At 61.1% G+C, this 8854-nt stretch overlaps 4 protein-coding genes across 4 annotated transcripts in view; 1 reads left to right on the top strand and 3 right to left on the bottom strand.

Annotated features, from left to right (window-relative positions):
• AMSG_07099 (Ras GTP exchange factor) overlaps positions 1–177 on the bottom strand; it is a gene marked incomplete at its 5' end in the record, with an annotated part of 4073 nt that extends 3896 nt beyond the window's left edge. Inside the window, one exon of the mRNA XM_013901121.1 lies at positions 167–177. Coding sequence (XP_013756575.1) covers positions 167–177 — 11 coding nt within the window. The remainder of the gene's footprint in view (positions 1–166) is intronic.
• A 570-nt stretch (positions 178–747) lies between these two features.
• AMSG_07098 (uncharacterized protein) lies at positions 748–2299 on the bottom strand. The gene is made up of 2 exons (XM_013901120.1): positions 1094–2299; positions 748–911 (listed from the first exon to the last, which is right to left on the bottom strand). Exons 1-2 carry the CDS (start codon positions 2215–2217, stop codon positions 857–859), a joined length of 1179 nt encoding a protein of 392 aa, XP_013756574.1. The 5' UTR covers positions 2218–2299; the 3' UTR covers positions 748–856.
• A 702-nt stretch (positions 2300–3001) lies between these two features.
• AMSG_07097 (protein-L-isoaspartate O-methyltransferase) lies at positions 3002–4544 on the bottom strand. The gene has a single exon (XM_013901119.1). It carries the CDS (start codon positions 4002–4004, stop codon positions 3042–3044), a length of 963 nt encoding a protein of 320 aa, XP_013756573.1. The 5' UTR covers positions 4005–4544; the 3' UTR covers positions 3002–3041.
• Positions 4545–5542: 998 nt separating this feature from the next.
• AMSG_07094 (uncharacterized protein) lies at positions 5543–8518 on the top strand (the record flags this gene model as incomplete). The annotated part of the gene is made up of 3 exons (XM_013901118.1): positions 5543–5555; positions 6001–8394; positions 8425–8518. Coding segments are annotated over 3 exons (2499 nt in total), but the record flags the coding sequence as incomplete, so codon positions are not given.
• Between the last annotated feature and the right edge of the window lie 336 nt (positions 8519–8854).

Genomic DNA, 8854 nt, shown 5'->3' with positions numbered 1-8854 from the left:
CTCTCCTCTCCTCTACCCCCCCCCGCCCCCCCCCCCCTCCCCCCTTCCCCCTTCCCCCTTCCCGTTCCCCCGCAACTATGACTACTCCTGCCTATATAGGCATAGTGTTGGCAGACACATGGGGGTTTATGGTGTGTATATGGAAGTGCTTGTGGGTATGGCTCACTTACATGACATGGTCTCCTGCACGCTCCCCCTCTCTTGCAACAGGTACCGCTCGGTATTGTCGGCGACAGGTGGCGATGACTGTCGTTGGCCGGCCACTGGCCTTTTGCTCTGCTGCCTCGACGCTGCTGCCAACGTCACCGCTGAAGACTGGGACCAACCCGTGTCTTCTCTACATTGCCCCTCACCACACCGACCTGCCTCAACGGCTCCATCTCGATCTCGATCTTTGTCACCCGCGGTCCCGCCATCGCCCTTGTCTCTCGGCCGCTCGGCATCCATGTCCGCCCCGCCGACAAGCCTGCGGTCATCAACTCGATGGCCGACCCCTCTGCTGGCTGACTTGCTGGCCGGCTACCGTCCGTGGCTCTGGTGAACAGTACCAAGGGGGGGCCCCCACCCGCTCTTACTTCATCCGATCATGTACGCATGTTGTATGATGTTATACAGTCACGATGTCTGTGGGTACCCATGCCGTCGTCCACATCAGCTCGAGCAGCGGGATGTGGTGCCCCCTTGATTGGTCGTGATCAACGGGACGAGTCAGGGAAAGGGGAAGGAGAGGGACGAGCGGACACAGTGACGGCCATCTATTTGACTTGTTGCCTTTGACGTGTGCGGGAACTGGCGACAGTAGCTACGGTAGCGTTGATACTGCCCATGATGCAAGCAGCAGCTTGGACGGGCGAGATCAAGAGGTCGGCGGCGCCTTTGTCAGCAGCCTCTGCCGCTTGGGCAGCCGCAGACTGGGTCCTTCTCCAGCCATCGCCTGCAACTGCGTGTTGACGGACGTCTGTCTTGCCGTGCACGATGCAGTCGCTACTGCGCTCGGACGGACACGCCGCCGCTTGTTCCCGACACACGGCATGTTGGCGTCACGGTCCGACACCGACAAGACTCGGCAGCGCTCTTGTGCTTTGTCATGGACACACAGATTAGCGTCCAGCCGGCATCACCGGTAAACACAAAGCGGAGTGGGCTGCCGCGGATGACGTGCTGAAACTGGATCCCGGTCTGCACATCGTCGACAAACGTCGAAAACGTACCGCTCTGCGGGTCGTACTCGATGGCGCAGATCTTGTCGGCAACAAACTTGGCCGGTGTCGAGAGCTTCTTCTCCATCTTGCCGCTCGTGATCTTGTCTGCTCTCCACACAATTGTTTGCTCGCTGTTGAAAAGCTGAGCGTCCTGTGTCGCCATGCTCGTCACGCCGATGCCGACGTTGCAGGCGGCATCGGCCGGCGCGCCCGACGGCGGCTGCAGCGCAAACTCGAATCGGCACCGAGTGTCCTTGAAACCCCGCGACATGACAATGCCGCTGGTGTTGGCTCCAACCTTTGCCACGTTATCGATGATGCTGGAGATCCCGAGCGCCGTGGAGCTGTTCAAGAGACCATTGTCCGGTGCGGGTGTGACCCGCACGTCCAGCAACGGCATTGGGATGATCCTCTCGATCAGGCCTATATGTGCCTGTGGGAGCATCACCGCCTTGGTCGCCTTTGCCAAAGTCATCTTGCCCTCCTCCACTAGCTTGCCGCTCTTGGCAAGCACCAGCGCGCCGAGCTGCTCCTCATTGGCTTCGATCTTCGCCGCCGCCGCCGCCAGATTGTTCGCCTCACTCTCCAGCCCTACCGTAAACGCATCCAGCGACGTAACGACGGACTGAGTCATGCCTGCTACCCGAGCAATCATGCTCCTCTCCATGTTGTCAAGCTGCTTGCGAAGGTCGTCAAAGTGGTTGGCGATTGTGGCCGTGATCGAGGTCTGCGTCATGGCGAGCCCCGCCCGCCGTGACCGCGCCAGCTCCTTCACCGCCGCCGCCTGACCAGCAAACTTCTTCGCCTCCTCCGCCATCTGCTCGCGCTCCTTGTCGTGCCGATCCAGCGCATTTGTCAGTTTCTCCACAGCATGCCCCTTGTGAGTGCCCCGGGCGATGCACGCTGCACATCCCATCCGCCTCTCGCTGCACTCGGCTTCGCCGCACACCCCAACCCACGGCATGTTGTGCTGGGGGCAAATGGGCGCGTTATCAACGCCAGAGCGCACCGACATCACAGGAACTACCTCATGCTTGACCGCCCCGATCCCCACATGGATTGCCTTTGAGCAATCGGTGCAGAAAGACTTGCGGCATCCCCGACACCGGACGGTCGCCAGCGGCCGATCCTTCCCGTCATGACTGCAGCTGCAGAAGAGCGGCCAGGCGAAGCCGTTCTCGGCCGCCTTTTGCGCTGCACGCAAATCATTGCATGTTTCAAGCATCTGGTAGTTGACCCGAGGGCGTGCCGATGATCGCCTCATGCACGTTGGACACTTCAAGCGTGCTCCGCCGTCGGCAGCCCTCCACTCGCAAATGCAGTCTTCGCAGAACGTGTGTCCGCACGCAAGAACCATCGGCTTCCTCTCAGCCGAGTAGCCATCCATGCACACACTGCACAGTCCAATCTCAATGCTATCCATTTTCTTTGTTCTTACAACAGCTAGAGAGAAGTATAACCAGCTGCTGTGGCCACCATCAGTAGCCATAACTCGCCCAAGTCGCGAACGACTGGAGTGTGACGTCGCGCAACAGAAAAGGGCACACAAACCCCGCTCCAGCCAGCACACGATCGCTACATGATTTGTATCTTGTGGACAAATGATAGGCACCACAGAACAACAAAAGTAACGGGTTACTTGCCCCTCACCTCCCCTCCCCCTCACTGCCTCCCTTCTTCCCTTTCCTTCTTCCTCGCGTCGGTCGCACCAAGGTCGTAAACGCTGTCAGTGTGACGTCGCGCAGCCGAAAGGGCACCCAACACCAGCACCCAGACCTGACCACTCGCCCGGTCCACGCTCACCAAAACATTCCATTGTACATTGTAAAAACCTTTGCATTACACCCGGTCGAGCTGCGCTTGCGGCGTCTGAGTGAGCGGAACATACTTGACGCCCATCAGCACTGTTTCTGAGTAGCTGTCGGCGTCGACCCGATCAACCTGGACAAGCTCCTGATAGCCACCGTCCGGGCCAACCGGAATGATCAAGCGTCCTCCAATAGCAAGCTGGTCGAAGAGTGAGGCCGGAACATCGTCCGCAGCAGCGCCGACGTGGATGGCGTCGAACGGCCCGGCGCCAGGCAGACCGTCCCATCCGTTGCCAACCGAGAGATGAATCGTCGCGTGCGGCGTGTCGGTCTTTGCCTGCCACGCCGCAACGTTGGCTCTGCCCATCTCAGCCAGCTCGTCGATGTGCTCGATGCCGTACACTGCGCCAGCGCCGCCATCACCGATGACGACAGCAAACGCCGCGGCGAGATAGCCCGAGCCAAAGCCGACGTCGAGCAGCTTGGCGTCCGGGTGCAGGTGCTCGACGAGAACCTCGAGCGCATGGGCGTGCATGTGCGGCGCCGAGATCGTCGCGCCCCATCCGAGGTACACCGGCGCATCCAAGTACGGCTCGCTGGGCGCAAACAGGCTGCGGTCGACAGCCTTCATCGCCGCCGCAACGGCCTCGGACCGGATCACGTCGTGCCGGACAAGCGCCTCGACCAGCCGCGTGTTGGTGCTCGCACTCGATCGCCACGCCATTGTGCTCTGCCTGTGTACTCCTTTGGGTCTCACGGGAGACAAGGGTACGTCCGTCTTTTCGCTCCTGGCTGGCTCTGGGCCGTCGCTGCCCGTCGGCGGCATGTACTGGATAAGATCGAGATCAGCGACACAGACAATGACCGCAAGCATCACGCACACCGTCACACCGCCCACCGTCACATGACGACCTCGCAGCCACCCACGAATCTCACCCATCTCTCGTCCCATCACCGTTGTTCCGTCTTCTTTGCTCCTCTTGCCGCCGCTCATTGCTGTCGAGATAGGTATCGGCCGCGTTGCCTGGCACGCACCGGACTCGTTCCAACCCGCGCCGATGACTCTCGGCCGCAATCGGATGATCTCCGAACGGCCAGCCAATACCCATTAACTCAAGAATCCACCTACCCTCTATCGCCGCCTTTGATGTCCAGGTAACGCGACCTGAATCCACGTGTCGTGCTGGTGCAAGCTGGTGCCGTACTAGTTCCCCGCCAACTGGTCGCCGCCTCCAAACCTTGCCCCATATATCTTCCTTGTCTTTCTCCTTCCGCCGCCCGCTCGCTTCCTCTGCGACTTGGCAGGTCGTCCGGCTGGTGGATGGCGGAACAATTCGGGTGACGCGAGCGCGGGGAGCCGCCGTGACTGTTGCTTGCGACGATGTCGGCGACCATGGCGCCGATCCACTCGCCGCCTGTGGTCCAGACGGCTGCTCGGGCGCAAGCTTCACCGAGCGTGGATCCAGCGGCTCGTTGCCGTCGACCATTTCGACCGTTGTCGTCCGCCTTCTTGCTGTCATCCGCAACGTCATGCTCGTTGGGGTGCGAGCGAGCCAGAAGCCAGTCGTGATCAAGCCGGAGGTCTCGTACTCCGAGGACGAGAACGAGTACGACTTGCTCCCTATCTTGCTCGCGTACTCGTACATGAGGTACCAATGAATGAAAGATGCGGCAGGATAATGGCGGGCGCGAGCAATGCCTTGGCACGGTCTGGGGCGTAGGGCGACAGACGAGAGACATGCTCTACGACTCGGACGGCGCCATCGAGGATGGTCTTGCGGATGCGGGCAATGCGCTCGCGACACAGGTGTGGGTCTTTGGTAGCGGCACAGGCGGGTCTTTGGTAGGCCACCACCGAGTTGGCGTGCGGCATAAGGTGGCGAGGCCGCGGGCGAAAGACATGCTCTACGACTCGGACGGCGCGCCATCGAGGATGGTCTTGCGGATGCGGGCAATGTGCTCGCGGAACAGACGGGTCTTCATCAAGGCCACATGCGCTTCCTTCTTCTCCACCGCGGCCGAGTAGGCATACGGTCTGGGCGGAGCCAGAGCCGCGATCTCGTTCTTGAGGGTGACTTGGACCTGACCGAGGACATCAAAGAAGCGACCCGAGTTGCGGTGGAGGACATCCCAAGCGTCCGACTGTGAGCCAGGACGGGCAATCTTGTTCTCCTCATCAGCATCAACATGCTCATCAGCCACATCATCAGCACCTTCCACCTTGGGCACCGCCAGCTCGAGCGCACGCGTCACCTCTGCCACCATCTGCATCATCTCCACAACCGAGCTCTCGGCAGCCTCCAGCTCAGCCAGTGGGTTCTCCCCACCCACAGGTACCATCTCCACCACACGGGGCGTGTCGTTAGCAGGTGTTGCAGAAGACGACATAACGTGAGTGTATACGGAGTGGGTGCTCGGTGAGTGAAGTGTATGTATGCGTGTGTGTGTGTGTGTGTGTGTTGAGCTTGTGGTGGCTCAGTCGGGAGAATTCGGTGTCGTTTGGGTGCGGGCAGGCGGTGTGGCCAGGTGTGCATGTTCCAGTTTGGTAAGCGCGCAAAAGACAGATCTAAGGGCAGGAAGTTGAGAGATGGGGGGGGGGAGAAGGTGTTGGAATGGATGGGGTGGAGTTGTGTTGCCATCAAAGGTGGTGGGGAGGTGGTAGATGGTGGAGAAGACAAGCCGTGCGCAGCGCGACCGAACGGACCAACCAAAACAAGATCGTAACCAGACATGGTCTTGGCCAGACACAGTGCTAGTCACAATGTGATACGGAGCATAGACTGGCAGTATGCACGCACCCCCGGAGCATCCGCCGCCGCGAGCTGTGACTGGCTGCCGTGGCCAAAGCGGGCCAAACGCGCCAAACGGCGGGCAAGAACGAGAGCAGGAGGAGGCAAGGCACCACCTCACGCCAAGCTGCCACAACAGACGAGCCATGCTCGGGGGCGTACCCCAGCAGCATGTGGAGCTTGGACTCCGGTTTCTTCCAGCGTCCAAGGTGCGGCTGGGCCAGCGGAGGCTCGAGGAGAGTAACGCGTTGCTCTGTCACGCCTACGCCGAACACGCGTCGACGTTGGTGGGCGGGACGTCGATGGGGCCACTAGCGCTGTTTCGGACGCGTCGCGCCTTTGAGACGGATGCCTCTGGCTGCCTTCTGGTGGAAGGGCATGTGGGATCGGTGACGAATGTGGTGTATGATGCCGACATCAAGCTGGTCGTCTCGTCGTCGGCCGATGCCAGCCTGAGGATCTGGGACGTGGAGCCCCAGGCTGGCGCCAAGATGTGCATCCAGACGCTGCGTGGGCACAAAGGCACAGTACTGGGATGCATGACGCACTATGGGAGTATGATCTTGTCGTACTCGATTGATGGCTCGGTGATGGTGTGGGCGGTCGATCCGGCGTCGCGCCCATTCAAGTACCCCGTCTTTGTGCTCTCGCAAAGAATCCAGGTGACCTCATCGCCAAAGCGGTCGATCCCGCTGCCGTGGGTCACCGCCATTGACTTTGCCGCTACTAGGGCGTCTGTTTCCGGCACACTCATTGTTGCGCACACTGACGGGGCAATCGACACGTACCGCGCGGTGCGGAAGCGCGGGTCACGGGCGGCGGCGCTCAAGGTGCCGTACTTTGAGCACGACGCATCGTGGCCATTTCTTCACAAGCAAGGTGCATACGTCATCAAGTGGGTTGCCCGCGACAACATTGTGTTCACGCTCTCGTTCGAAAACGTGGTCAAGATGATCGACATCAGCACCGGGCAGGTCATTGTCTCGCAGGACCACCCCCATGAGAAGCCGTTTACCAGCTGTGCCTACAACTCGTCGACCGAAGAGCTGTATCTCATCGACGAGTCGGAAACCGTTTTTGTGTGGTTTCTCAACACGCGGCGCGCGCTCGCGTCCTTTGCCTTTACCCACGGCCCGTTGACCTCGATCTCGCTCACCGACGCTGGCCACGTCCGGCTCACCTCACCCGAGTCAGCCGAGCTCTGGCACGTCGAGCACTTTGAGCGCCTTGTTGAGCACAGGGGCCACACAGCGCCGATTGGCGCTATGGGCGGGATTGTGCGGACAAGCTCGGAAGGAGCCGCGGCCAGCGGTGTGGGAGCGAAGAGCGAGTCGGTCGATGCTGCCGACGGGCTCATGCAGCTGCTGGTCACTGCCGGTCAGGACGACTTGCTCATATTCTGGGACGTCATCGACATGCACCACCACTCGCAGTTCAAGGAGCGGACGTCCGAGGTGACTGCGCTGGCGTACGATCCCTCTTCAGACATGCTTGTGACTGGCCACGAAAACGGCGACATGGCGCTGTGGAACATCGAGACCGGCGCTACCATCCGGGTGGACGCCCACTCCAACACGGTGACCTGCCTTGAGGTTGTCAACCACTCGTTCTCCACCTCGAACACGGCGAGCAAGCAGTTCGTCATCTCGGGCTCGTACGACGGAACGGTCGCGGTGTGGGACATTGCCCGCATTGCACGGACGCAAAAGGCTGTGCCGCGCGCCACCTTTGACGCCGGCATTGGAGAGATTTATGCCCTTGTGTACTCGGCCGAGGGCGAGCTGGTCATTGGCGGGGCAGACCCGCCGCTGCGGATCTGGGCCTTTGACGGCTCGCAGTGCCTCTCGACGCTCAAGCTCAACGCGCACACTATGCCGATCAACGCGCTTGTTCGTGACGGCTCAGTCGTCATCTCTTGCGCCGATGACATGACCATCCGTGTGTGGGACACACGGTCGCACATCTGGCTCCGGACCATTGTCGACGCACACACCGCACCGATCACCTCGCTGCTGATGGTGCCCGAGACGCCGCTGCTGGCCTCGGCAGACGAAGTCGGCGTTGTCTCGCTGTGGGAGTACGCTACTACCGAGCTCTCGGGCGGACTCGCGTTTGTCTCGGCTGCGTCATCGTCGCACGTAGACACGCTGCGGCGTGAGGGCGACGACAGGCTGGCAGGCGCGTCGTCGTTTGCAGCCATGGCGTCGCCGCTTGCGGTCACACCGAGTACACATGCGCTGTCGCGGATGAAAAACCCCGGGCGGAGCGGGTCGGCTCGCATGGCCTCGCTCTCGGTAGGGACAGCCACACCGCTGGCGAGCTTTGCCAACGACGTCGGCATCACCGACCTCGCGTACATTGTCCAGCGGCGCGAGGTCGCAGCATCGACTCACAACGGCACCGTTGTCCTCATCGACATCAATGCTGTCCTCGACGCCTTTAACGGTGTCGACGACACTGCAGCCGCAGCCGCAGTCAAGCAGGCAGCCGCCGACACCGCCGCCGCCGCGCTTGCCGCGCTTGACGATGATGCCATTGCGGCAGCCATCGAGGCGCACTACACCCGCGATCTAAGCGCAGACGACGAGCCCAATCGTACTCGTGTTGCTCTCCCACACCTCCCAGCGAGCAACGAGAACTCCTCGGACACCGCAACTGAGCCGGACTGGGACGCACTCGTTGCGCTTGAAGAGGCACGTAAGAAGCCACGCGCTCAACCGTCGGTCAAAGACTATGGCGAGCTTGCAGTGTTTGTCACGCCAGCGTTTAAGCTCTGATGATGAACAGAGTGTTTCCCGTAGGCTGTGCCACGCCGCTTTTCTTTGCCCTCATCAACGAGTGCGTCGACTCGGCAGCTGCCCTTCTCGCACGACCAGACGTCGAGCTTAGTGCGGCCTAGGAGGAATGTTCGGGATGGACCCCTCTCCGCCGCGTGGACCCCACTGCGTGCTAACCCGAGCGACGGTGCTATACCAACTCGTGGCACGACCTCCTGCCGCTCGTCTTGGTGACGTCGACGTTGTATGGAGTCTCGATTTCAGATGCTCCAGCTCTG

The sequence above is a fragment of the Thecamonas trahens genome (genome assembly GCF_000142905.1).
Source record: "Thecamonas trahens ATCC 50062 unplaced genomic scaffold supercont1.31, whole genome shotgun sequence".
Taxonomy (NCBI): Eukaryota; order Apusomonadida; family Apusomonadidae; genus Thecamonas; species Thecamonas trahens.
Note: the sequence above shows the minus strand (reverse complement) of the source record. Positions and strands in the feature narration are given on the sequence as shown.

Coding starts and splice junctions, on each gene's coding strand:
- AMSG_07098 (XM_013901120.1), bottom strand. CDS start 2,217: ATGTCGGTGCGCTCTGGCGTTGATAACGCGCCCATTTGCCCCCAGCAC. Junction 912..1,093: donor GGCTGGACGCTAATCTGTGT/GTCCATGACAAA, acceptor AGAAGGACCCAG/TCTGCGGCTGCCCAAGCGGC.
- AMSG_07097 (XM_013901119.1), bottom strand. CDS start 4,004: ATGAGCGGCGGCAAGAGGAGCAAAGAAGACGGAACAACGGTGATGGGA.